The sequence below is a fragment of the Zonotrichia albicollis genome, chromosome 34 (assembly GCF_047830755.1).
Source record: "Zonotrichia albicollis isolate bZonAlb1 chromosome 34, bZonAlb1.hap1, whole genome shotgun sequence".
In the NCBI taxonomy this organism is placed as follows: Eukaryota; Metazoa; Chordata; class Aves; order Passeriformes; family Passerellidae; genus Zonotrichia; species Zonotrichia albicollis.
In genome coordinates, this window is record NC_133852.1 from 192,193 (window position 1) to 218,695 (window position 26,503).

The following is a 26,503-nucleotide window of genomic DNA, read 5'->3' on the forward strand; positions in this document are numbered from 1 at the left end:
CCATTCCCTCCCAGTCCCTCCCAGTCTCCCCAGACCCTCCCAGTATCCCCAGTCCCCCCAGTCCCCCCAGTCCCTCCCAGTCCCTCCCAGTGCTCCCAGTATCCCCACTCCCCCCAGTATCCCCAGTATCCCCAGTCGCTCCCAGTATCCCCAGTCCCCCCATTCCCTCCCAGTCCATCCCAGTATCCCCAGTATCCCAGTCTTTCCCAGTGCTTCCAGTCCCTCCCAGTCCCTCCCAGTCCCCCCAGTGGGTCCCACCTCGCAGGCTCCGTGCCGCGGGTGCTGCCGCAGCCTCACGGGTGACGCCACCTCCTCCGAGGACGTCCCCGAGGGGGGGTCGCTCTCCCCGTCCGACCCCATCCGGGCCTCGTCCCCCCCCGCCTCTGGGGGCACAACGGGGTGGGTCAGGGACCCCAAAATATCCCAAAAATATCCCCAAACCACCCCAAAATCACCCCCAAAACCTCCCTAAAATCCCCCCCTGTCTGACCCCATCCAGGCCTCATCCCCCCCCGCCTCTGGGGACACAACGGGGGTGGGTCAGGGACCCCAAAATATCAAAAAAATACCCAAAATACCCAAAAACCACCCCAAAATAACCCAAATCACCCCAAAATCTCCTCTGTCCAACCCCATCCAGGCCTCGTCCCCTCCCCCCCAGCTCTGGGGGCACAACAGGGGTGGGGTCAGGGACCCCAAAATATCCAAAATATCCCAAAAATATCCCAAAAATATCCCCAAACTACCCCAAAACCTCCCTAAAATCCCCCCAATCCAACCCCATCTGGGCCTTGTCCCCCCCCCTATTTTGGGGACACACAAGGGGGGTCAGGGACCCCAAAAATATCCCAAAATATCCCAAAATACCCAAAACCCACCCCAAAATACCCCAAATCACCCCAAAATCTCCCCTGTCCGACCCCATCCGGGCCTCGTCCCCTCCCCCCCAGCTCTGGGGACACAGAGCGAGGGTCAGGGACCCCAAAATATCCCAAAAATACCCCAAAAATATCCCCAAACCACCCCAAAATCACCCCCAAAACCTCCCTAAAATCCCCCCCTGTCTGACCCCATCCGGGCCTCGTCCCCCCCGCCTCTGGGGGCACAACAGGGGTGGGTCAGGGACCCCAAAATATCCAAAATATCCCCAAAATACCCAAAACCCACCCCAAAATACCCCAAATCACCCCAAAATCTCCTCTGTCCAACCCCATCCGGGCCTCGTCCCCTCCCCCCCCGCCTCTGGGGGCACAACGGGGGGGGTCAGGGACCCCAAAATATCCCAAGATATTCCCAAACCACCCCAAAACCTCCCCAAAATCTCCCCTGTCTGACCCCATCCGGGCCTTGTCCCCCCCCCAGCTCTGGGGGCACAACAGGGGGGGTCAGGGACCCCAAAATATCCCAAAAATACCCCAAAATACCCCAAAACCACCCCAAAATAACCCAAATCACCCCAAAATCCCCCCCTGTCTGACCCCGTCCAGGCCTCGTCCCCTCCCCCCCAGCTCTGGGGGCACAACAGGGGTGGGTCAGGGACCCCAAAAATACCCCAAAATATTCCCAAACCACCCCAAAATCACCCCCAAAACCTCCCTAAAATCCACCCCTGTCCAACCCCATCCGGGCCTCGTCCCCCCCCCTATTTTGGGGACACACAAGGAGGGTCAGGGACCCCAAAAATATCCCAAAAATACCCCAAAATACCCAAAAACCACCCCAAAATCTCCCCTGTCCGACCCTATCCGGGCCTCGTCCCCTCCCTGCTCTGGGGACACAACAGGGGGGGTCAGGGACCCCAAAATATCCCAAAATATTCCCAAACCACCCCAAAATCACCCCAAAACCTCCCTAAAATCCACCCCTGTCCAACCCCATCCGGGCCTTGTCCCCCCCCTATTTTGGGGACACACAAGGGGGGTCAGGGACCCCAAAATATCCCAAAAATACCCCAAAAATATCCCCAAACCACCCCAAAACCTCCCTAAAATCCCCCCTGTCTGACCCCATCCGGGCCTCATCTGGGGACACACAAGGGGGGGTCAGGGACCCCAAAATATCCCAAAAATATCCAAAAACCACCCCAAAATACCCCAAATCACCCCAAAATCTCCTCTGTCCAACCCCATCCAGGCCTTGTCCCCCCCCTATATTGGGGACACACAAGGGGGGTCAGTGACCCCAAAAATATCCCAAAAATACCCCAAAATACCCAAAACCACCTCAAAATACCCCAAATCACCCCAAAATCTCCCCTGTCCGACCCCATCCGGGCCTCGTCCCCTCCCCCCCAGCTCTGGGGACACAGAGCGAGGGTCAGGGACCCAAAACACCCCAAATATGACAAAAATACCCCAAAAATACCTCAAATATCACAAAAACACCCCCAAAATACCACAAATATCCCAAAATACATGAATTATCCCAAAATTTCCCAAATCACCCCAAAACCTCCTCCCCTGTCCGACCCCATCCAGGCCTCAAATCCCCCCCGGCTCTGGAGGCACAAAGTGGGGGTCAGGGACCCAAAAGATCCCAAATATCCCCAAAAACAACCCCCCAAAAAAAACCCCCAAACTCAAGGGAACCCTTGGGATTCTGTAGTGTCCCCAAACTGTCCCCAAAGCCCCTCCCCAGGGACCCCCCAATGTCCCCAAGGACCCCCAAAGCCCCCCCCAAATCAAGAACCCCCCAAAGGACAGCCCCAAAACCCTCCCAGGGAACCCCCCAAATGTCCCCAATGTCCCCAAGGACCCCCAATGTCCCCCCCCCCCCCAAAATGTCCCAAAGGACCCCCCAGGGTCCCCAAGAGCCCCCCCAAACCTCAGAGACCCCCCCAAACCCCCCCCAATGTCCCCAAAACCCTCCCAGGGACCCCCCCAATGTCCCCAATGTCCCCAATGTCCCCAAGGACCCCCAATGTCCCCCCCCCCCAAAATGTCTCAAAGGACCCCCCAGTGTCCCCAAGAGCCCCCCCAAACCTCAGAGACCCCCCAAAGTCCCCCCAATGTCCCCAAAGGTCCCCAGGGCTGCCCCCTGTGCCCCCCCCCCAATTTGGGGACAGGGAGGTGACACGGGGACAGAGCACAGGTGGTGGCACCGGGGACAGGTGGTGGCACCTGGGGGGGGCACAGGGGACAGGACACGGGGACAGATGGACGGACACGGGGGGGGGCAGGGGGACAGATGGGGGTGGGGGGGGTGGACAGGAGGGGACCCCCCAGCTCTTAAAGGGGCCGCGTCCTGCTGGGGGGTGGGGGGTGTCTTAAAGGGACAGGCACCTCAAAATGTGCCCCCTCCCTGTTTCTTAAAGGGGCAGGCACCCTTTTAAAGGGACAAGTATCCTCTTAAAGGGACAGGCACCTCAAAATGTGCCCCCTCCCCAGCTTCTTAAAGGGACAGCCACCCTTTTAAAGGGACAGGTATCCTCTTAAAGGGACAGGCACCTCAAAATGTGCCCCCTCCCCAGCTTCTTAAAGGGACAGCCACCCTTTTAAAGGGACAGGTATCCTCTTAAAGGGACAGGCACCTCAAAATGTGCCTCCCTGTGTTCTTAAAGGGACAGGCACCCTCTTAAAGGGACAGGCACCCCAAAATGTGCCTGCCCAACTTCTTAAAGGTACAGGTACCCCGTAAAAAGGCCAGGTACCCTCTTAAAGGGACAGGCATCTTCTTAAAGGGATATGCACCATCAAAGAAGGCCAGGTACCCTCTTAAAGGGACAGGCACCCCCTTAAAGGGACCGACATCCTCTTAAAGGGACAGGAATGCCCCAATCTCCTTCCCACCACCCCCAAATCTTTTAAAGGGCCAGGCACTCCCAACCCGCACCGTCTTAAAGGGCCAGGTCCCCACTTTGTAGGGGCGGGGGCCGGCTCCGGGGGGGCGGGCCAGCTCCGGGGGGGGGCGGGGCTCCCCTTAAAGGGCCAGCGCTCACCGCTGTCGCTGCCGGTGCCGTCGCGGGGGTCCCCCAGGGCCTTGTCGGGGGCGCGGCCGCCCCGCAGCGTCATGGAGAGCTGCCGCTTGATCTTCTTCATCCGGTCCATGGCCCTGCCCTGCGGACACGCACACCTGGGCACAGCTGGCACACCTGGGCACAGCTGGCACACCTGGGCATAGCTGGCACACATGGGCACACCTGGGTCACTGCAAACCTGGGTGTCCTAGGCACACCTGGGCACAACCTGCACACTTGGGCACCTCCTGCGCACTTGGACACAGCTGGAGCCACCCTGCACACTGGAGTGCCCTGCACACCTGGGCACACCTGGGCACAGCCTCAATACCTGGGGGCAACTGAATATCTGAGCCCTGGACACAGCTGGGCACACCTGGAGCCGCTCTACACACCCGGGCAAAGGTGGGGTCACTGCACACCTGGGCACAGCCTCAACACCTGGGGTCACTGCACACCTGAGTGCCCTGCACACCTGGGCACCTCTGGGCACAGTTGGGGCCGCACTGAACACCTGGGACCGATTCCCGAACACCTGGGCAGCCCCTGCCCACCGTGCCCATCTGGCACACCGGGGGTCACTGCACACCTGGGCACACCCTGCACACCTGAGTGCCCTGCACACCTGGGCACACCTGGGTCACACTGAACTGCACACCTGGGGTCACTGCACACCTGGGCACAGCTGGGCACAGCCTCAACACCTGGGCACACCTGGATTCACCCTCAACACCTGGGCCCACTCTGCACACCCGGGCACACCCGGGCACACTGGGCCCCTCCCCCACACCCGGGCCCCCCCCCCCCAGGTGCCCCCCCCCTCCCCTCGTGGAGCCCCGCGTGCCCCGAGTGGGCGTGGCCTCCTCCCCTGCCCCCCCTCCCTCCCGCTGCCCTCACAGCGGCCCCGGGAGTTCCCGGGGGGTTCCCGAGGGGATCCCGGTGATTCCCGGTGATCCCCGGGATGTTCCCGGTGCTCCGGGGCGGTTCCCGTTACCGGCTCAGCGGCGCGGAGCCTCCCAGAAATCCTCGGCCATGGCGGGGCCGGGCCCGACCCCGCGGGGGCTCCGGTGGGGCCGGGCCGGGCCGGGCCGGGCGGGAGCAGCGGGAGCGGCGGCGGCGGCGGCGCAAGATGGCGGCGGGGCGGGGCCAAGTGACGTCAGAGCGAGGGGCGGGGCGACGCGCCGGAGGGGCGGGGCTAAGCGGAGAGTGACGTTAGGGTGAGGGGAGGTGCGAAAGAACTGTAGGGGCGGGGCTAAACGGCGGGTAACGTCATTGTAAGGCGGGACCGCGCGCTGGAGGGGCGGTGCTAGGTGAGGAGTGACGTCAGCACAAAGAGTGGGAAAATAGGAGGGTTTAAAAGGAGGCGGGGCTTATGAGGATACGCCCCCTGGGCCGGGAGGGGTCTCAGGGGGTGGGGTCTGTTTGGGACACGCCCCCAAACTCCCTAGCAGGGAAATGGGGGTGGGGATTATCTTTGGGGAACCCCCCAGCCCCAGTGACGTCACAGCTGGGCTGGGGACCCCTCCCCCAAACTCCTTCTGTGCCCCTCCCCCACCCCACTGACCACGCCCCTCAGAGGAAGGGGGCGTGGACAGCCCCAAAGATGCTCCGCCCCCTTTTTTGGGACTCCATGGTTACTCTGGGTTTACGCTGCAGCCTGGAATGGGACAGGGCTGCTCTGGGGTTACTCCAGAGCTACTCAAGGGTTACTCAGGGGTCACTCAGAGCTTACCCAGGGGTTACTCCAGCCTCAGAATGGGGTGTTCCAGTGGGTCCTTGAGGTTACTCAGGGGTTACTCTGAGCTTACCTACATGTTGCTCCAGGGTTACTCTGGGTACTCCAGAGTTATTCCAGGTACTCCAGGGTTACTCCCAGACCCCTCCCGCTGCTTACAGGGCTCTCACAGTTTACTCATAAACTACTCTGGGATTACTCCAAGCTTCCTCTGTGTGCCACACCCCTCCCCCACTCCACCTTTACACACATGTTACTCCAAGGTGTAAAAAATCCACTTTACTCCAGGTTTACACACACAAGCTACTCCAAAATGTAAAACCTCCACTTGACTTTGGCTTTACACACATGTTACTCCAAGATATAAAAGCTCTACTTCAGATTTACCCCCAGGCGTAAAAAACTTTGCTTTACTCCAAGTTTACTCCCAGGTGTAAAACTCCACTCAAAGTTTTCTTCCAGGTGTAACAGCTCCGATTAACTCCAGGTTTACACCCAGGATACTCCCAGGTGTAAAATCTCCACATTACTCCGGCTGTACTCCAGGTTTACACCCAGCCGAGGGGGCGGGGCCAGAGCAGCGTCCGTCAGGGGTCAGAGGTCACGGGGGGCTCCTGCAGCCCCTGCAGTTCCCGCAGGCCCTGGGGGAGGGGCAGAGCAATGGGGGCGTTGCCAGCAGGTGAGGGGGCGTGGCCAACACGCGAGGGGGTGTGGCCAGAGGAGGGGGCGGGGTTACCTCCAGCACCAGCCGGATGTGGGCGCGGATCTTGGCCCCATCACGCGTCAGGGAATCGCTGAGCCTGAAAGGGGCGGGGCTTGAGAGGGAGTGGCTTTGATAGGAAGGGTGGGGTCTCCTGAGTGGGCGTGGTCTGATGATTGGCAGGGTGAGGGCTACACCTTTTTTTGTTATGAGGATGGGGATACATCTTCCCTTTACGGTGTGGGCGTGGCTTAGGTCGTGTGGGCGTGGCTTGATGAATAGCACTCCTTTTTTGGTCATGGGGATGGGAATGTGATGTGCTCTTATGGTATGGGGGTGTGGCCAAAAGGGGGCGTGGCTTGCCCATCTAGATTTGCCTGTGACCTCAGGTGAGCGCAAAGGGGCGTGGTCTGATTGGGTGTGGTCCAAAAGGGGCGTGGAAACCTCCTCCCACCCCAAAGGCTGTATGAATAGGGGCGTGGTCTAAGGGGGTGTGGTCAAAAGGGGCGTGGACAATTCCTCCTACCTTAAATACTGTGAGAATGAGGGTGTGGCTTCTCAAAGGGGTGTGGCCTAAGTAGGTGTGGGCCAAAAGAGGTGTGGCTTCCCAATGGGGTGTGGCCTCCATGGGGTTGGGTCTCAGCAAATGGGCGTGGCCTGTGCTCACGTGGGCGCGGCCAAAGCAGAATGACCAAGGGTCAATGCCCAGCACAATGAGGCATGTCTGGGGGGCTCTGGGCGTGGCCAGGGCATGGCCAGGGGGCGTGGCCAGGCTGCCTCACCTCTGCAGGAGGGAACTGCGGCGCTCCAGGTGCCGAAGGGCCTCGGGCAGCGTCAGCTCCGCGAAGAACCCGAACCCCAGAGCCACGAACACGCGCCGGGGGTCCGGGCTGGGGGCACAGGGAGGGCAAAAACAGGGTCAGGGAGGGTCCTGAGGGGGTTCTGAGGAGGTTTAGGGGGGTCTGAGGAGGTTTTTGGGGTCCCAGCCCCACTCACACTTCGGCGCTGACAAAGAAATTGCAGCCGAGATCCACCTGGGTGCGCAGGGGGGCGGCGGCGTCCTGGGGACCCCAAAATTCACCCGGGGTCAATCTGAGACCCAAACAACCCCAGGGATCCCCCAAACATCCCAGGGACCCCAAATCTCAACCCCAAACAACCCCAGGGATCCCCCAAACATCCCAGGGACCCCAAATCTCCCCAATGCCCCCAAATCTCCCTTAACCCCCCCCCAAGATCCCCCAATTACGCACATACACATCAAAACACCCCCAGAACCCCCCTGTCGCCCCCAAATCCCCCCATGAGGCATCCCCCCCCAACCCTCCTAAATCCTCCCAACTCCCCCCCAGGAGACCCCCAAATCCCACCTAATTCCCTATGAGACCCTCAAATCCCCTGAATCTCCCCCAAACTCCCAAGTGAGAACCCCCAAACCCCCCCAAACACCTCCAAATCCCCCAAAACCCTCCCAGAAACCTCCCAAATCCCACCTAACCCCTCATGAGACCCCCCCAAATCCCCCCCAGGAGACCCCCAAACCACCCCCACGAGACCCCCAAATCCCACTTTACTCCCTATGAGTCCCCCACATTCCCCCAATTGCTCCCAAATCTTCCCACGAGACCCCCAAAATCCCCCCAAATCTCCCTAAACACCTTCCAATCCCCCCAAATCCCCCTAAACACCACCCTCAATACCCCCCCAAACCCTCCTCCAGGCCCTTCAAATCCCCTCCAGATCCTGCCCCGCCCCCTCCATAGCCCTGACCACGCCCCCTTCGTTTATCCCCACCCCCTCGTTAAGCCCCGCCCCCCCGCGCACCTGCAGGCGGCTGAGGGCGGAGCGGAGCTGCAGCACCTGCGCCTGCTGCTCGAACACGGCGTCGCGCTGCTCCTGCACCCGCCTGCGGGGGGCGCTGTCAGGGGCGGGGCCTCACGGGGGCGGGGCCTCGCAGGGGATGGGCGTGGCCATGACACGGTGTGCGGTGGAGGGGGCGTGGCCACGAAATGGGCGTGGTCTCCGGGTGGATGGTGTGGGTACAACCGTTGCTATACAGAGGGGCATGGCCTAGAAATGGGCGTGGCCTTGGGTGGGTGGGCGTGGTCACGGAATGTGGTTAATATGAAAGGTGTGTTGAGAAGGGGCGTGGCCACAAAATGGGCGTGGCCTCAAGGTGAATAGGGCGGGTGCAGCAAGGTTGCTATGAAGAGGGGGCGTGGTCTGGAAAAAGGCATGGCCTCCGGGTGGATGGGCGTGGCCACAACACATCATTATTATGCATAGAGATATTAATGAGGGTGCGTGGCCATGAAGTAGGCATGACTGTATAATGAATGGGCGTGGGCATAATATGCAGAAGTTGAGGGGGCGTGGCCACCACGTGAAAGGGCATGGCCACAACATACTATTATTATGTGGAGGCGGAGTTTAGGTGGAGGGCGTGTAGTCTGGAAATGGGCATGGTCTCGAGGTGGATGGGCGTGGCCACAAGATGCGCTTATTATTCATTGGGTGGTTGATGAGGGGGCGTGACCATGAAATGGGCGTGGTTTTATAATCAATGGGCGTGGGGGCATTATGCAGAGTTAAGGGGCGTGGCGTCCCCGTGAAAGGGCGTGGCCACAACACATTGTTATTGTGTGGAGGACTTTAAGTGGAGGAGCGTGGCGGTGAAATGGGCATGGTCCTATGATTAATGGGTGGGGTTGAGTCGGGGGCGTGGCCTCATTATGAATGGGCGTGGCCATCTCACGCAGTTATTATTCCTTGTAAGGCAGATGAGGGGGCGTGGCCAAGAAACAGGCGTGGTCTCAACCTCAGTGGGCGTGGCCACCACACTCTGTTACTGATGTTGCAGAGAGAGGGCGTGGCCACAGCGCTGAGGGGAGGGCCGGGCTGTCGCGGGGGCGAGGTTTCTGTCGCGATATGACGTCGCCTACCTCAAGTCTCGCTGCAGGACGTCGCTGACGAACGCCTCGTAGCGCTGCGCCTTCTCCGCCGCCGCCATGCTGCCTCTGACGTCATCGCCGGAACTTCGTCATCACCGCGCTGCCGCCTGTAGGGCGCCCCCTTGCGGGCGGGAGGTCCCAGCTCCGTCCTTCCCTTCATTCCCCGCCCCTATGGCGATCGCATGTCGCGACATGCCCGCCGCTCTATCGGCGATCAAAACTTCCTGCGCGCTGAGTGCGGCCGGAACAACGCGGCCTGAGCTCCCCCCCCCAGCCCGTACCTGCCACAGGTGTGTCCAGGTGTGCCCCAGGTGTGTCCTGGATGTCCCCAGGTGTACCCAGGGGTCCTCAGATGAGCCCCAGGTGTGCTCCAGGTGTGCCCAGGTGTGCTCCAAGTGTGCCCAGGTGTCTCCCCAAGTGTGTCCCAGCTGTCCCCAGCTGTGCCCAGGTGTCTTCCAGGTGTCCCCAACTGTCCCCAAGTCCCTCCTAGGTGTCCCCCAAGTGTCCCCAATGTGCTCCAGGTGTACCCCGGTGTCCCCCAGGTCGCTCCCAGGTGTGCCCAGGCTCCCCCCAGGTGTCCCACCCGTCTCCAGGTGTCCCCAGATGTCGCCCAGGTCCCTCCACGGTGCGCCCAGGTGTCCCCCAGGTGTGCCCTCGGTGTGTCCCCAACCCCAGCTGTCTCCAGATCTCCCCAGGTTTGTCTCAAGTGTCCCCCAGGTCTATCCCGGGTGTCCCCAGATGTCCCCAAGGTGCCTCCCCCCAATTTCAGGGGGTCCCACCCCACCCCCTCCATCAGCAGCACCCAGCGCCAGCAGCTCAGGGATTTATTGACCCCGCCCACCTGTGCGAGAGGGGGCGGGGCTAAGCAGGGTGTGTCCGCTAGGGGCGTGGCCAAGCGGGGGGCGGGGCTTACACACTCACGAGCGCACACTGAGAGCACAAAGCAGTGGGGGGAGGGGAGCGCCGGGGGCGATTTGGGGGGTCCCGAACACCTGGGACCCCACCCAGGGTGGATTTGGGGGGTCCCCGGGGGGATTTGGGGAGTCCTGAATCCCTGGGACCCCTCTAGGGTGGATTTGGGGGGGTCTTGAACTCCAGGGACCCCTCCCCAAGATGGATTCGGGGGGATCCCGGGTGGATTTTGGGGGGTCCAAAACCCCTGAGACCCCCCCAGGATGGTCTTTGGGGGGTCCTGGGTGCATTTTGGAGGGTCCCGGGTGGATTTTAGGGGGTCTTGAACCCCTGGGACCCCTCCAGGATGGATTTGGGGGATCCTGGGGGAATTTCGGGGAGTCCTGCATGGATTTTGGGGTGTCCCCGGTGGATTTTGGGTTGAGTTTTGGGGGGTCCCAGGTACCCAAAGCCCCCCATGTGGAATTTGTGGGGTGGCAAAGCAGGGATGGATTGGGGGGTGTCCCAAAGGGGTTTTGGGGTGACCCAGGGGGGGCTTTCATGGCAGTGTTGGGGGAGTTTTGGGGTGCCCCCATGGAGTTTTTGGGGTCCCTCCAGGGGTGTGTTCGGGTGTCCCTGGGGGATTTTTGGGGTGTCCCCAGGGGCAGTTTTTGGGGTGTCCCCAGGGGGGTTTTGGGGGTGCCCCAGTGTGAAGTTTTGGATATGCCCAGGGGAGTTTTAGGGAATTTTTAGGGCACCCACAGGGGTGGATTTTGGGGTCTCCCCACTCGGATTTTTGGGGTGTCCGAGGGGTTTTTTTTGGGGTGCCCACAGTGGAATTTTTGGGTTCTCCCACGGGATATTTGGGGTACCTCCAGTGGTATTTTGGGGTGCCCCAGGCAGGTTTTTTGGGGAGCTCTGGGGGGGTTTTTGTGTGTCCCCAGGAGGTTTTTCAGGCACCCTGGGCGGCATATTTGGGGTACCCCCAGTGGTATTTTGGGGCTCTCCGGGACTGTTTTTGGGGCACCCCTTGGGTGTGTTTTTGAGGTGTCCCCTGTGAAATTTTTGGGGTGTTCCCGTTGGTATTTTGGGGTACCCCCGTTGGTATTTTGGGGCCCTCCCCGGGTGAGTTTTTGAGGTGTCCCAAGGAGGTTTTTGGGGAAACCCCGTTGGTATTTTGGGGCTCCCCCGGGTGTCTTTTTGGGATATCCCCTGGGTGCATTTCTGGGGTGCCCCATTGATATTTTGGGGCTCCACAGGTGTGTTTTTGGGATTTCCCCCGTTGATATTTTGGGGCTCCACAGGTGTGTTTTTGGGATTTCCTCCATTGATACTTTGGGGCTCCCCAGGAGGTTTTTGGGGCTCCCTGGGTGTATTTTTGAGGGACCTCCCAGGTGTGTTTTGGGGTACCCTCAGTGGGATTTTTGGGGTGCTCCGTTGATATTTTGGGGTGCCCCGTTGGTATTTTGGGGCTCCCACATGTTTTGGGGGCTCAGTCGGAGAAGAGGCTGGCGAAGCTCTGCCGCAGCGCCCGCAGGCTCTCGGGGGGGCCCTGCTCGGGGGCGGGGCTGCGGAATTTGGGGGTTCAGGGGGGGTCCAGGGGGCGCGGCCTCACCTCTACCCCCCCCCGAGGGGGCGGGGCTTAGCCCCCTCCCCCCCCAGAGCCCCCCCCGACTTACCTGGGGGGAGGGGCGGAGCCGGGTTTGGGGGCAAGCACGGGTTTGGGGGCGATGGGCGGGGCCTGGGGGCGGGGCTGGCGCGTGGTGGGTGGGGCCTGCGGGCCGGGGGGGCGGGGCGTGGCGGAGGAGGGCGGGGCTTGGGGACGGGGCTGGGGCACGGATGGGGAGCGCTGGAGGCGGGGCTGGGGGGAGGTGGGTGGGGCTTGGGGGCGGGGCTGGGGTGAGGTAGCTGGACCTTGGGGGCGGGGCTGAGGGGCTGAGGTGGGCGGGGCTTGGGGGCGGGGTTGTGAAGTGGGTGGGGCTTGTGGCCTTGGCTGGGGGGACACAGCCGGGCCGGGTGGGCGGGGCTGAGGATCTGAGGTGGGCGGGGCTTGAGGGCGGGGCTGTGAGGTGGGCGGGGCTTGAGGGCGGAGTTGGGATGTGGGAGAGATTTGTGGGCGGGGCTGCGGGGATGTGGGCGGGGCTTGTGGGCGGGGCTGCGGGCTGGGTGGGCGTGGCTGAGGCGCCGAGGCAGCCAGAGGTGGGCGGGGCTGCGAAGTGGGCGGGGCGTGCGGGTGTGGCTGTGGGGAGCTGGGAGGGATTTGTGGGCGTGGCTGAGCCGGGCTGGGCGGGGTTTGTGGGCGTGGCTGCGGGGAGGTTGGGCGGGGCTGGGGTGTGGCCGTTGGGGTTTGGGGGCGGGGCTGTGCAGCGAGTGGGCGGGGCTGGGCGGGGCCTCGTGGCTGAGCAGGGCCTGGCTGGGCAGGGCGTGGTGAAGCTCCGCCCATTTGTGGGCGTGGCTGCCCCTGCGGCTGGGGGCGTGGCTGGGCGGGGCCAGACGGAGGCGGAGCACCTGGAGGGAAGAGAAACAGGTGAGGGGGCGGGGCTTGAGGCAGGTAAGGTCCCAATTTTGGGCAAAATTCCTCAATTTTGGGACTGTGGTGGCAGATTTGGGGTATCACAGGGGACAGAGCAGCTCCCCAAAATTTATCTGTCAGGAACAAATTTTAGGAATTATTTTAAACGTAGCGAATTTTAGGATTTAGGGCAAATTTCCGGAGGAGTTCCGGGAAACCTCCAATTTTTCTGAGTCCCATTTTGCGGAAAAATTTCCCTTTTTGAGCAAAAGCAGATCCCTCACATTTCAGGATATAAATCCCAAAATTCCGGATTTTTGGAGGCTCCCAAAATTTTTTGGGGTCACTCACCCTGGGGTTGGGGTCTCTGCTGGGGGGGGGTCCCCGGCCGGGGGGTCCCCGATGTCACCGACACCTGCAGGGCACAAAAATGGGGGGCGGGGATTCAATTTTGGGTGGTCCGGGAATCACCTGGAGGGGGGAGTGGGGGGAGGGGCGGTTACCTGTGGGCGTGGCCGGGCGGGGGAGGGGCTGCGGGGGCGGGGCAGCTCCTCCCTCATCCGCTCCAGCACCAACTCCACGATCTGGGCCTGGTCCTCGGCCGCGCCCGGGCCCAGCAGGGGCAGCCAGGAACCCAGAACCTGCAGGTGGGCACAGGTGGGCACAGGTGGGCACAGGTGGGCGGGGCTCAGGTGTGGGTGGGGCTCAGGTGTAGGGGGAAGGTGAGGGAGGGGGCAGGTGAGCGATGGAGCCCTCAGAGGGAGGTGCAGGTGCTCAGGAGAGGTGCAAGGGCGGGGGGAACCAGGGCTTAACGGGGAATAGGTGACTCAGGTGTGCCCCAGGTGTGCCCCAGGTGTGCCCAGCTGTGCTCATGTATGCCCCAGGTGTCTCAGATGTGCTCTCTGTGTGTCCCAGGAGTTACCCAGGTGTGCCCCAGTGTGTCCAGGTGTGCCCCAGGTGCCCTAGGTATGCCCAGGTGTCCTCCAGGTTATGTCCCAGCTGTGCCCAGGTGTTCTCCAGGTGTGTCCCATGTGTCTCAGGTGTCCCCCAGGTGTGCCCTGCATGTCTCAGGTGTGCCCCAAATATGCCCAAGTGTCCCCCACCTGTCCCCAACTGTGCCCAGGTGTGCCAAGCTGTCCCCCAGGTGTGCCCAGGTGTGTCCCATGTGTCTCAGGTGTGCCCCAAATATGCCCAGGTGTCCCCCACCTGTCCCCAATTGTGCCCCGGGTGTGCCAAGCTGTCCCCCAGGTGTGCCCAGGTGTGTCCCATGTGTCTCAGGTGTCCCCCAGGTGTCCCCCAGGAGCCCTCTTTGTGCCCAGCTGTGGCCCAGGTGTGTCCAGGTGTGTCCAGGTATGCCCCAGGTGTCCCAGATGTCCCCCAGGTGCCCTAGGTATGCCCAAGTGTTCCCCAGGTATGTCCCAGCTGTGCCCAGGTATTCCCCAGGTGTTGCCCAGGAATTCCCCAGGAGTGCCCAGCCATGCCCAGGTGTATCTCAGGCGTGTCCCAGCCATGCCCAGGTGTGCCCAGCTATGCCCAGGTGTATCTCAGGCATGTCCCAGCCATGCCCAGGTGTGCCAGGCCATGCCCAGGTGTATCTCAGACGTGTCCCAGCCATGCCCAGGTGTATTTCAGGCATGTCCCAGCCATGCCCAGGTGTGCCCAGCCATGCCCAGGTGTATCTCAGGTGTGTCCCAGCCATGCCCAGGTGTATCTCAGGTGTGTCCCAGCCATGCCCAGGTGTATCTCAGGTATATCCCGGCCATGCCCAGGTGTGCCCAGCCATGCCCAGCTGTATCTCAGGCGTGTCCCAGCCATGCCCAGGTGTATTTCAGGCATGTCCCAGCCATGCCCAGGTGTGCCCAGCCATGCCCAGGTGTATCTCAGGTGTGTCCCAGCCATGCCCAGGTGTATCTCAGGTATGCCCAGCCATGCCCAGGTGTATCTCAGGCGTGTCCAAGCCATGCCCAGGTGTATCTCAGGTGTGCCCAGCCATGCCCAGGTGTTGTGGGTACCTGCACGATCTGCTCCTGCCCGTCGGGGCCCCTCAGCGCCTCCACCCCGCAGATGTCGACGCCCCCGAAGAGGCCAGCGCAGGCGTCAACCCAGGCCCGGTGCCTGCCGAGGGGCGGGGCTCAGCGGCCACGCCCACCGCTGTGGCCACACCCCCTCCGCTTGCCCACAGCCCCTCAGGCTGGACAGAGCGCTACCCAAAGCCCCACCCCTTTCTGAATGGCCACGCCCACCAAAAAAACCCCACTGGTCACACCCCTTTTGATGGCCACACCCATCTAAGCCACGCCCCTTCCCACATAGCCCCAACCCTCCTGTAATAACCCTGCACTTCCCTGCATAGCCCTGCCCCTTCTCTCCTAGCCACACCCCTTCATGCCAGCCCCACCCCCTTCCTGCATAGCCACACCCCTTTTCTTATAGCCACACCCCTCCATGCATAGCCACACCCCTTTCTTTAAAGCCCCACTCCCGCTGCATAACCACGCCCCTTCTCTCTTAGCCCTGCCTCATTGCTGCCCCACCCCCACCTAAGCCCCGCCCCAAAGCCACGCCCCTTTTAGCCCCGCCCCCTCGCACTCACCTGGGGCTGAGCGCGACCGGCTCCACCTGCGGCCCCTCCCCCGCCGTGTCCCCGCCCCCCAGGGACCACCTGGGGAGACACCGGGGTCAGCTGGGCCCCGCCCCCACTGCCACAGGCCACGCCCCTTCACAGACCACGCCCCCCCGGCTGAGGCCCCGCCCATTCCTGCAGACCCCACCCCAGAGCACATCAGGCCCTGCCCCCATATCCTCAGCCACGCCCACCCAGGCCCCACCCTCAGAACAAAGCCACGCCTCCCATGGTAGCCGCGCCCCCAGTCGAACCCTCCCAGTCCCTTCCATTTCGTCACAGTTGGTCCCAGTCTATCCCAGTTCCCTCCCGGTCCCCCCCAGTACCTCCCAGTGCTCCCAATTTCCCCCAATGCCCCCCCAGTCCCCCCAGTCTATCCCAGTCCCATTCCCAGTGTTCCCAGTTCCCCCAGTCTCACTACAGGGCCCGGTACTGGTCTCCCCAGTCCCATTCCCAGTCCATCCCAGTCCCTCCCAGTCCTCCCAGTCTCACCACAGCGCTCTGTACTGGTCCCCCCAGTGTTCCCAGTTCCCCCAGTGCCCCCAGTCCCATTCCCAGTGCTCCCAGTCCATCCCAGTCCCTCCCAGTCCTCCCAATCCCCTCCCAGTCCCATTCCCAGTTCCCACAGTCCCCCTCAGTCCATCCCAGTCCCATTCCCAGTGCTCCCAGTCTATCCCAGTGCCTCCCAGTTTCCCCAGTCTCACCCCAGTGCTCTGTACTGGTCCCCCCAGTGTTCCCAATCCCATTCCCAGTCCCATTCCCAGTGCTCCCAGTCCATCCCAGTCTCCCTCAGTCCATCCCAGTCCCATTCCCAGTGCTCCCAGTCCATCCCAGTCCCATTCTCAGTGCTCCCAGTCCATCCCAGTCCCATTCCCAGTCCCCCCAGTTTCCCCAGTCTCACCGCAGGGCCCTGTACTGGTCCCCCCAGTGTTCCAAATCCCATTCCCAGTCCATCCCAGTTCCCCCAGTCCATCCCAGTCCCATTCCCAGTGCTCCCAGTCCATCCCAGTCCCATTCCCAGTCCATCCCAGTCCATCCCAGTCCTTCCCAGTCCCTCCCAGTTTCCCCAGTTTCCCCAGTCTCACCGCAGGGCCCTGTACTGGTCCCCGATCCTCTGCACCCGCAGTTTCTCGGTTCCCACGGGGCCCCCCCGCAGCAGCGCCCCCGCCCGGGCCCCACCCATGGCGGCGGCCACGGCACCGAGCACCTGCGGGGAGCCCACGCGCACCTGGACAGGTGAGAGAGGGACAGGTGAGAGACAGGTGAGAGACAGGTGAGAGAGGGACAGGTGAGAGAGGGACAGGTGAGAGAGGGACAGGTGAGGGACAGGTGAGGGACAGGTAAGGGACAGGTGAGAGAGGGACAGGTGACGGACAGGTGACAGCACCTGCGGGGAGCCCACGTGCACCTGGGACAGTTAAGGGACAGGTGAGAGAGGGACAGGTGAGAGAGGGACAGGTGACATGGGGACAGGTGAGGGACAGGTAAGGGACAGGTGAGGAGACAGGTGAGACAGGGACAGGTGACATGGGGAGAGCACCTGCAGGGAGCCCACGCGCACCTGGACAGGTAAGGGACAGGTGAGAGAGTGACAGGTGAGGGACAGGTGAGACAGGGACAGGTGAGGGACAGTTTAGAGAGGGACAGGTGAGGGACAGGTGAGACAGGGACAGGTGAGGGACAGGGGACAGCACCTGCAGGGAGCCCACGTGCACCTGGACAGGTAAGGGACAGGTAAGGGACAGGTGAGGGACAGGTGAGAGAGGGACAGTTTAGAGAGGGACAGGTGAGAGAGGGACAGGTGAGGGACAGGTGAGGGACAGGTGAGAGAGGGACAGGTGACATGGGGAGAGCACCTGCAGGGAGCCCATGTGCACCTGGACAGGTGAGAGAGGGACAGGTGAGAGAGTGACAGGTGAGGGAGTGACAGGTGAGGGACAGGTGAGAGAGGGACAGGTGAGGGACAGGTGAGACAGGGACAGGTGACGGACAGGTGACAGCACCTGCGGGGAGCCCACGTGCACCTGGGACAGTTAAGGGACAGGTGAGAGAGGAACAGGTGAGAGAGGGACAGGTGACATGGGGACAAGCACCTGCAGGGAGCCCACGTGCACCTGGACAGGTGAGGGACAGAGGGGACAGGTGAGATTGGTGGCACAGTTGGATTGATGGGACCATTGAGGGACAGCTGAGACAGGTGGGGACACATGGGAAGGGTGAGGGGACAGGTGGGGACAGGTGAGATTGGTGGGACAGGTGAGGGACAGCTGAGGGGAGACACATTGAGCCACACCCACATTGAGCCACAGCCACGCCCTGCTGGCCACACCCACATTTAACCACACCCACATTGAGCCACAGCCACGCCCTGCTGGCCACACCCACATTGAACCACACCCTGTTGGCCACGCCATATTAAGCCACACCCACAGAGATCCATGCCCATCTCAGGCCACACCCACCTCAGACCACGCCCACCCCAGGCCCCGCCCCACTCACCTGTCCCACCCCAGCGGGGGCGGGGCTGAGCGTCACCGTCATGGGGAAGGTGGGGGCGGTGAGCTGGGGACACCAGTGACACAGTTAGAGACCAGTTTAGACACCAGTGACACCAGTGACACCAGTTAGAGACCAGTGACACCAGTGACACCAGTGACACCAGTTAGACACCAGTGACACCAGTTAGAGACCAGTGACAGCAGTGACACCAGTGACACCAGTTAGAGACCAGTGACACCAGTAGACACCAGTGACACCAGTGACACCAGTTGGACACAGTGACACCAGTTAGACACCAGTGACACCAGTGACACCAGTTAGACACCAGTTAGAGACCAGTGACACCAGTGACACCAGTTGGAGACCAGTGACACCAGTGACACCAGTGACACCAGTTAGACACCAGTGACACCAGTTAGAGACCAGTGACAGCAGTGCACCAGTGACAGCAGTGACACCAGTTAGACACCAGTGACACCAGTTAGACACCAGTTAGACACCAGTGACACCAGTTAGACACCAGTGACACCAGTGACACCAGTTAGAGACCAGTGACACCAGTTAGACACCAGTTAGACACCAGTTGGAGACCAGTGACACCAGTTAGAGACCAGTGACACCAGTTGGTGACCAGTGACACCAGTTAGACACCAGTGACACCAGTGACACCAGTGACACCAGTTAGACACCAGTTAGAGACCAGTGACACCAGTGACACCAGTGACACCAGCTGGAGACCAATAACACCATTCCCAGTCCCTCCCAGTCCCTCCCAGTTCCCCCCAGTCCCTCCCAGTTTCCTCCCAGTCCCTCCCAGTGCTCCCAGTGCTCACCAGTCCCCGGGGCCGGTTGCAGAAGCGCTGGGGCACCAGTGGAAATGCCTCATGGCCCAGTTCCCGCTGCAGCCGAGCCAACTGGGCAAACTGGGAGCAACTGGGAATGTCAGGGGCCGGCCGAGAGCCCTGCCCAGTGCTCCCAGTCTGACCCAGTATCACCCCCAGTGCCTCCCAATCCATCCCAGTGTCCCCAGATCCCCTCCCAGTCGCTCCCAGTGCCCCCCCCAATCCATCCCAGTGCTCCCAGTGCCCCTCCCAGTCATTCCCAGTCCCTCCCAGTCCCCCCATTCCTCCTCCCAATCTCCTCCCAGTCGCTCCCAGTGCCCCCCAATCCCATCCCAGTGCTCCCAGTCCCTCCCAGTGCCCCCCAAATCCCTCCCATTGCTCCCAGTTCTCCCTCCCAGTCCATCCCAGTCCTTCTCAGTCGCTCCCAGTGCCCCAAATCCCCTCCCAATCCATTCCAGTCACTCCCAGTCCATCCCAGTCCCCTCCAATCCCCTCCCAGTCCCCCAAAAACCTCCAGTGCTCCCAGTTCCCCTCCAGTTCCTCCCAGTTCCTCCAGTGCCATCCCAGTGCCCCTCCCAGCCCCTCCCAGTTCCTCCCAGTTCCCCTCCCAGTTCCTCCCAGTGCCATCCCAGTGCCCCTCCAGTGTTCCCAGTCGCTTCCACTCGCTCCCATTGCTCCCAGTTCTCCCTCCCAGTCCATCCCAGTCCCTCCCATCTCCCCCCAGTCCTTCTCAGTCTCTCCCAGTGCTCCCAAATCCCCTCCCAGTGCTCCCAGTCCATCCTAGTTCGCTCCCAAACCCCTCCCAGTCCCTCCCAGTGCTCCCAGTTCCCCTCCCAGTTCCTCCCAGTTCCTCCAGTGCCATCCCAGTGCCCTTCCCAGTGCTCCCAGTTCCCCTCCCAGTGCCCCTTCCAGCTGCCCCCAGTCCCTCCCAGTGCTCCCAGTCCATCCTAGTTCACTTCCAATCCCCTCCCAGTCCCTCCCAGTGCTCCCAGTTCCCCTCCCAGTTCCTCCCAGTTCCTCCAGTTCCTCCCAGTGCCATCCCAGTGCCCCTCCCAGTGCTCCCAGTTCCCCTCCCAGTGCCCTCCCAGTGCCCCTCCCAGCTGCCCCCAGTCCCTCCCAGTGCTCCCAGTCCATCCTAGTTCACTCCCAATCCCCTCCCAGTCCCTCCCAGTTCCCCTCCCAGCTGCCCCCAGTCCCTCCAGTGTTCCCAGTCCCTCCCAGTCGCTCCCAGTGCTCCCAGTCGCTCACCAGGCAGGGCTGGTGGCTGAAGCCGTACAGGGCGGGGATGGGGTCGCTGCCCGGGACCCCCCCCAGGTGCAATCCCACCAGCAGCCGCCGGGGGGCGCCCCCCGCGCCGCCCTCGGGCTCCTCCCGCACCAGCACAAAATCGGGGCGCACCTTCCTGGGGGGGGGACACACACGGGGGGGGTCAGGGGGTCCCCAAATCCCCCCAGAATCACAAACACCGAAATGACAAAAAATTAAAAAAATAATAAAAAAAAATCCGTGCGAAAAATGTGAGGTTTTTCCCGAAATTTTGGGGGTTTTTACCCGAAATTTGAGGGGAAAAAAATCCTCTCCCCGCACCCCAAAATTTGGAATTTATGCCCCAAATCCCCACCTCAAATTTCAACCGAAAATCTCATTAAATTAAAAAAAAAAAAAAAAAACTCCGTGCAAAAAATGAGATTTTTTTTTTCCCTTAAAATGTTGGTTTTTTCACCCTGAATTTGAAGGGAAAATCCTCTCCCCGCACCCCAAAATTCAGCCCCAAAAATGAGAGGAAAACCCCAAATTCAGCATTAAATAGAGGACCCCAAATTCAGCCCCAAATTAAGGAAGAAACCCCAAATCCACCCCAAAAAGAAGGGAACCCCAAATTCAGCCCCAAATTCAGGAAGAACCCTCAAATTCAGCCCCAAAAATAAGGAAGGAACCCCAAAATTGAGGAGGGAACCCCAAATTTCAGCCCCAAAAAGGAAAAGGGGACCTTAAATTCAGCCCAAAATTAAGGAGGGGACCCCAAACTCCACCCCAAAAAGTAGAGGGACCAAAATTCAGCCCCAAAATTGACGGGGGGGATCCCAAATTCGGCCCCAAATTAAGGAAGGAACCCCAAATTCAGCCCCAAATTAAGGAAGGAACCCAAATTCGGCCCCAAATAAAGGAGGGCATCCCAAATCCACCCAAAAGAAGTAAAGGGACCCCAAATTGGAGAAGGGACCCCAAATTCAGCCCCAAAATTAAGGAGGGGACTCCAAATTCAGCCCCAAAATTAAGGAAAAAGCCCCAAATTAAGGAGGGCATCCCAAATTCCACCCCAAAATAAGTAAAGGGACCCCAAATTCAGCCCCAAATTCAGCAAGAATCACCAAATTCAGCCCCAAAATTAAGGAAGAACCCCCAAATTCAGCCCCAAATAAAGGAGGGCATCCCAAATCCACCTCAAAAGAAGTAAAGGGACCCCAAATTGGAGAAGGGGACCCCAAATTCAGCCCCAAATTAAAGAAGGAACCCCAAATTCAGCCAAATAGGAGGTGAGAACCCCCAAATTCAGCCCCAAAATTAAGGAAGGAACCCCAGATTCAGCCCCAAATAGGAGGTGAGAACCCCCAAATTAAGGAGGGGACCCCAAATTCCACCCCAAAAGAAAGAGTGGACCCCAAATTCAGCCCCAAATAAAGAAAGGGATCCCAAATTCAGCCCCAAAATTAAGGAAGGAACCCCAAATTCAGCCCCAAATTAAGGAGGGCATCCCAAATCCACTCCAAAAGAAGTAAAGGGACCCCAAATTGGAGAAGGGGACCCCAAATTCAGCCCCAAATTCAGCAAGAATCACCAAATTCAGCGCCGAAAATGAGGACGAAACCCCAAAATTAATAAGAGGGGGACCCCAAATTCCACCCCAAAATAAGTAAAGAGACCCCAAATTCAGCCCTAAATTAAGGAAGAATCGCCAAATTCAGCCCCAAAATTAAGTAAAGGGACCCCAAATTGGAGAAGGGGACCCCCAAATTCAGCCCCAAAATTCAGGAAGAACCCCCAAATTCAGCCCCAAATTAAGGAAGGAACCCCAAATAAAGGAGGGGACCCCAAATCCACCCCAAAAGAAGTAAAGGGACCCCAAATTGGAGAAGGGGACCCCAAATTCAGCCCCAAATTAAGAAAGGGAACCCCAAATTCAACCCCAAAATTAAGGAAAAAGCCCCAAATTAAGGAGGGCATCCCAAATCCACCCCAAAATAAGTAAAGGGACCCCAAATTCAGCCCCAAATTCAGCAAGAATCACCAAATTCAGCCCCAAAATTAAGGAAGAACCCCCAAATTCAGCCCCAAATTCAGCAAGAATCACCAAATTCAGCGCCGAAAATGAGGACGAAACCCCAAAATGAATAAGAGGGGGGACCCCAAATTCCACCCCAAAATAAGTAAAGGGATCCCAAATTCAGCCCCAAATTAAGGAAGAATCACCAAATTCAGCCCCAAATTAAGGAAGGAACCCCAAATTCCACCCCAAAAGAAGTAAAGGGACCCCAAATTCAGCAAGAATCACCAAATTCAGCCCCGAAAATGAGGAAGGAACCCCAAAATTAATAAGAGGGGACCCCAAATTCCACCCCAAAAGAAGTAAAGGGACCCCAAATTGGAGAAGGGGACCCCAAATTCAGCCCCAAATTAAGAAAGGAACCCCAAATTCAGCCCCAAATTAAGGAAGAACCCCCAAATTCAGCCCCAAATTCAGCAAGAATCACCAAATTCAGCCCCGAAATTAAGGAAGGAACCCCAAATTCAGCCCCAAATTAAGGAGGACATCCCAAATCCACCCCAAAAGAATTAAAGGGACCCCAAATTCAGCCCCAAAATTAAGGAAGAACCCCCAAATTCAGCAAGAATCACCAAATTCAGCCCCGAAAAATGAGGAAAGAACCCCAAAATTAATAAGAGGGGGACCCCAAATTCCACCCCAAATTTTGGGGGGGTCCCTTTTCCGTACCTGGAGCCGCCCCGGGCGGGGGTCGATGCTGACGCTGAGGGCGCCGTGCGTGGAGGCGGCCAAGGAGAGCTCCGAGAACTGGGCCTGGGGGACCCCAAAATCCAGGGGGGGGGACACCCCAAAAACCGCCGGGAGCCCCCCTAAAAACCTCCCTGGGACCCCTCAGCCCCGCCCCAAACCTGGCCAGGGCCCCAGATCGGGTTAAAAAAAAGAGATTTTTAGGAAAAAACTCACAAAAAAGGGTTCAATATTCGCTGAAATTTAGGAGGGCCCCCCCCACACCCCGCACCCTAAAATTTTGGTTGTTCTCCCTCAGAATTTGTCCTGAACCCCCAAATTGTATGGAGGAATTGGAGGGTTTAAGAAGCCAGACCCCCAAAATCTCCAGAGAACCCAAAAAAATCTTTAAATGGAGTGAAATAAGAAAAGATTTTGGGGCATCCCAAAATTTCCTTTAAGGGAGCCCAAAAATCTTTGAATTAGGATTTTGGGGCACCCCAAAGTTTCCCTTAAAGGACCCTAAAATTTCTTTTGGGGACCCCAAAAAACTTTGAATTGAGTGAAATAAGAAAAGATTTTGGGGCATCCCAAAATTTCCCTTAAAGGACCCTAAAATTTCTTTTGGGGACCCCAAAAAACTTTGAATTGAGTGAAATAAGAAAAGATTTTGGGGCATCCCAAAATTTCCCTTAAAGGACCCTAAAATTCTTTTTGGGGACCCCAAAAATGTTTGAATTGAGACAAGATTTTGGGGAACCCCAAAGTTTCACTTAAGGGGTCTCAAAATTTCCCTCCGAGGACCCAAAATTTCTCTCAGGAACCCCAAATCCTCCCCAAACCTGAACCCCAAAACTGGGGAGGGATGGGAGATTCAGAGCACCCCAAAATTTGGGCCAGGCCCCAAAATCCAGGGAAATCTCAAATGCAGAACCCCCAAAATCTCACAGGATCACCCCTCCAAAACCAACCCGGGACCCCAAAATTTGGGGACCTCAAAGCATCGAAAGACCCCCAAATTTTAGGGGTGACCCCAAATTTGGTGCATTAAAATCCGGGGGCGACCCCAAATTTTTTTTGAGACACCCCAAAATTTTTTTAAGGGGGTCCCAAAATCAGAGAGGGGAGGTCCCGAATTTTTAGGGGGGGACCCCAAAATTTAAAGGGGGGGGGTCCCCAAAACTCACCTGCTCCACTCTCAGCTCCACGTCCCCGTGCACGGATTTGCCCTTGAAGGGTTTCACCCTGGGGGGGGGACCCCAAAATTGGAGAGATCCCCCCCAAAATTCCCCAAATTCCCATCCCCTACCCCCAAATTAATCCCCAACACCCCCCACCCAAATTAAGACTCCACAGGTGGCCCCAAAAATTTGAGATCCCCCCCCCAAAAACTGAAACCCACCCCCCAAAATCTGAATCCCCCCAAAAATCTGAGACCCCCCCCCCAAAAATCTGAGACCCCCCTCCCTAAAATTTAAATCCACCCAATCTGAGACCCCTCCCCAAATTCCCTCCCCCCCCCAAAAAAAAAACTGGAACTGGGGGGGTCCCAAAGGAGATTTGGGGGTCCCAGGGTGGGGGGGGGGGGCATTGGGGAGGGGTCCCAGGAGGGGAATTTGGGGGGGGGTCCCAGAATGGGGAGGATTTCGGGGGGGTCCCATAGGGGGGAATTGGGGGGTTCCCCATTATTGGGAATTTGGGGAGGGGGTCCTATGAAGGGAGGGAGTTGAGGGGGTCCCCATGACTGTAATTTGGGGAGGGGTCTCCACTATTGTAATTTAGGGGGTGGTCCCATGACTATAATTTGGGGGGGGGTCCCCATTATTGGGATTTCGGGGGGGGTCCCAGGAAGGGAATTTTGGGGGGGGGTCCCATCACTGGAATTTAGTGGGGGGGTTCCATGACTGGGAGAATTTGAGGGGGGGTCCTATGGCTGAAATTTGGGGAGGGGGGGGTCCCATCACTGGGAATTTACGGGGGGGGTCCTAAGAAGGGAATTTGGGGAGGGGGTCCAATCACCGGGAATTTGGGTGGGGGTTCCATGAGGGGGATTTTGGGGGCGTCCCCATCACTGGAATTTAAGGGGGGGGTCCCATGACCGGGGGAAATTGGGGGGGGGTCCCATCACTGTAATTTGGGGGGGGTCCCATGACTGAGGGATTTTGGGGGGGGTCCCCATTATTGTAATTTGGGGGGGGGGGTCCCATTATTGTAATTTGGGGGGGGGGTCCCATTATTGTAATTTGGGGAGGTCCCATCACTGTAATTTAGGGGGGGGGTCCCATGACTGTAATTTGGGGGAGTCCCATGACTGTAATCTGGGGGGGGGGGGCGTTCCATGACTGGGGGATTTTGGGGGGGGTCACTGTAATTTGAGAGGGGGTCCCATCACTGTAATTTGAAGGGGGGGTCCCATCACTGTAATATGGGGGGGGTCCCATTATTGTAATTTGGGGGGGGGTCCCATCACTGTAATTTAGGGGGGGGTCCCATCACTGTAATTTGGGTTGGGGGTCCCATGACTGTAATCTGAGGGGGGGGTTCCATGACTGGGGGATTTTGGGGGGGATCCATGGACTGTAATCTGAGGGGGGTCCCATCACTGTAATTTGGGGGGGGGTCCCATGACTGTAATTTGGGGGGGGGGTCCCATCACTGTAATTTGGGGGGGGGTCCCATGACTGTAATTTTGGGGGGGGTCCCAGGAACGGAGGATTTGGAGGGGGTCCCATTATTGTAATTGGGGGCGTCCCCATCACTGTAATTTGAGCGGGGGGGTCCCATGACTGTAATTTTGGAGGGGTCCCATGACTGTAATTTGGGGAGGGGTCTCTCCGTACGTACCAGTCCGTGCCGGGGGGGGGCGATCACGAGCAGCAGCGGCGCCGTGGGGGGAGGGGTCCGCGGGGGTCTCCCCGCCCCTCCCCCAGCTGGGGGGGGGTCTCCGCCCAGCCCCCCCCCGCCAGGAAATTCCCATCCGAGAGGCGGCGCCGCAGGAAATCCATCCTGGGGGGGTCCTGGGGGGGTTTTGGGGGGTCCTGGAGGGATTTGGGGGGTCCTGGGGGGGTCCTGGGGGGGATTTGGGGGGTCCTGGGGGAATTTGGGGGGTCCTGGGGGAATTTGGGGGGTCCTGGGGGGGTTTTGGGGGGTCCTAGGGGGGGTTTTGGGGGGTTTTTTGGGGGGTCTTGGAAGGGTTTGGGGGGGGGTCCTGGGGGGGTTTTGCGGGGGATTTGGGGGGTCCTAGGGGGGGTTTTGGGGGGTCCTGGGGGGGGGACACACGATGGACTCACCTGAGGGGGGGGGGTCACATGAGGGTCACCTGAGGGGTCTTGGGGAGGATTTGGGTCACCTGAGGGATTTTGGGGGGTCCTGGGGAGGGGTCGCACCTGTAGGATCACCTGGGACTTACCTGGGGGGGGGGGGGGTCCTGTGGGAATTTGGGGGTCCCGAGGGGGGGGTTTAGGGGTTTGGGGGGGGGCAGGGCAATAGGGGAGGGGGTTTATGGGGGAGGGGGTGAAATAGGGGAGGGGTCTCTAAGGGATGGGGAGGGGCGGCGGGGCCGGAGCCGCTGCCGGGGGGTCCCGGGGGGGAAGGGAGGGCGGGGGGCTCTGAGGATGCGCCCCCCCAAAAAATCCCCCCAAAAAAATCCTCACCTAGAGCTCCAAACCCCCCCCAAAATTCACCCCAAAATTCTCCTAAAAATGGCCCCAAAAATCCCCCCAAAATCTTCCTCTAGAGCGCCATCCCCCCAAAATCCTCCCCAAAAATCCCCCCTCCCCCCCCAAAAAAAAATCCCAAAAAAAT

The 26,503-nt window shown here is 59.6% G+C and overlaps 3 protein-coding genes across 6 annotated transcripts in view; all 3 read right to left on the minus strand.

The window, feature by feature from the left end:
* LOC102061019 (cyclin-dependent kinase 16) overlaps positions 1-5,120 on the minus strand; it is a 31,829-nt gene extending 26,709 nt beyond the window's left edge. Inside the window, exons 1-3 of one of the 2 annotated variants that reach the window (XM_074531000.1) lie at positions 4,950-5,120; positions 3,938-4,055; positions 259-383 (exon numbers count right to left, since the gene is read on the minus strand). In XM_074531000.1, coding sequence (XP_074387101.1) covers positions 259-383; positions 3,938-4,046 — 234 coding nt within the window. In that variant the 5' untranslated portion in view covers positions 4,047-4,055; positions 4,950-5,120. The remainder of the gene's footprint in view (positions 1-258; positions 384-3,937; positions 4,056-4,949) is intronic. The other variant, XM_074531001.1, reaches the window with a different exon arrangement.
* An 827-nt stretch (positions 5,121-5,947) lies between these two features.
* Positions 5,948-9,488, minus strand: UXT (ubiquitously expressed prefoldin like chaperone). Its single transcript, XM_074531009.1, has 6 exons — positions 9,333-9,488; positions 8,215-8,296; positions 7,387-7,451; positions 7,173-7,280; positions 6,427-6,490; positions 5,948-6,331 (listed from the first exon to the last, which is right to left on the minus strand). The coding sequence occupies exons 1-6, from the start codon at positions 9,398-9,400 to the stop codon at positions 6,278-6,280; spliced, it is 441 nt and encodes a 146-aa protein (XP_074387110.1). The 5' UTR covers positions 9,401-9,488; the 3' UTR covers positions 5,948-6,277.
* Positions 9,489-11,512: 2,024 nt separating this feature from the next.
* Positions 11,513-25,762, minus strand: SYN1 (synapsin I). Of its 3 annotated transcripts, XM_074531008.1 has the most exons (14): positions 25,544-25,761; positions 23,887-23,944; positions 22,703-22,786; positions 19,957-20,110; positions 18,700-18,789; positions 17,867-17,929; positions 16,453-16,595; positions 15,338-15,406; positions 14,757-14,859; positions 13,248-13,385; positions 13,096-13,159; positions 12,302-12,740; positions 11,912-12,271; positions 11,513-11,800 (listed from the first exon to the last, which is right to left on the minus strand). In XM_074531008.1, exons 6-14 carry the CDS (start codon positions 17,906-17,908, stop codon positions 11,725-11,727), a joined length of 1,434 nt encoding a protein of 477 aa, XP_074387109.1. In that variant the 5' UTR covers positions 17,909-17,929; positions 18,700-18,789; positions 19,957-20,110; positions 22,703-22,786; positions 23,887-23,944; positions 25,544-25,761; the 3' UTR covers positions 11,513-11,724. The 3 variants fall into 3 exon arrangements, with proteins under 3 accessions (XP_074387109.1, XP_074387108.1, XP_074387107.1); XM_074531007.1 differs by having other exon boundaries at positions 11,912-12,740; positions 22,703-22,881; positions 25,544-25,762; XM_074531006.1 differs by having other exon boundaries at positions 11,912-12,740.
* Positions 25,763-26,503: the final 741 nt, after the last annotated feature.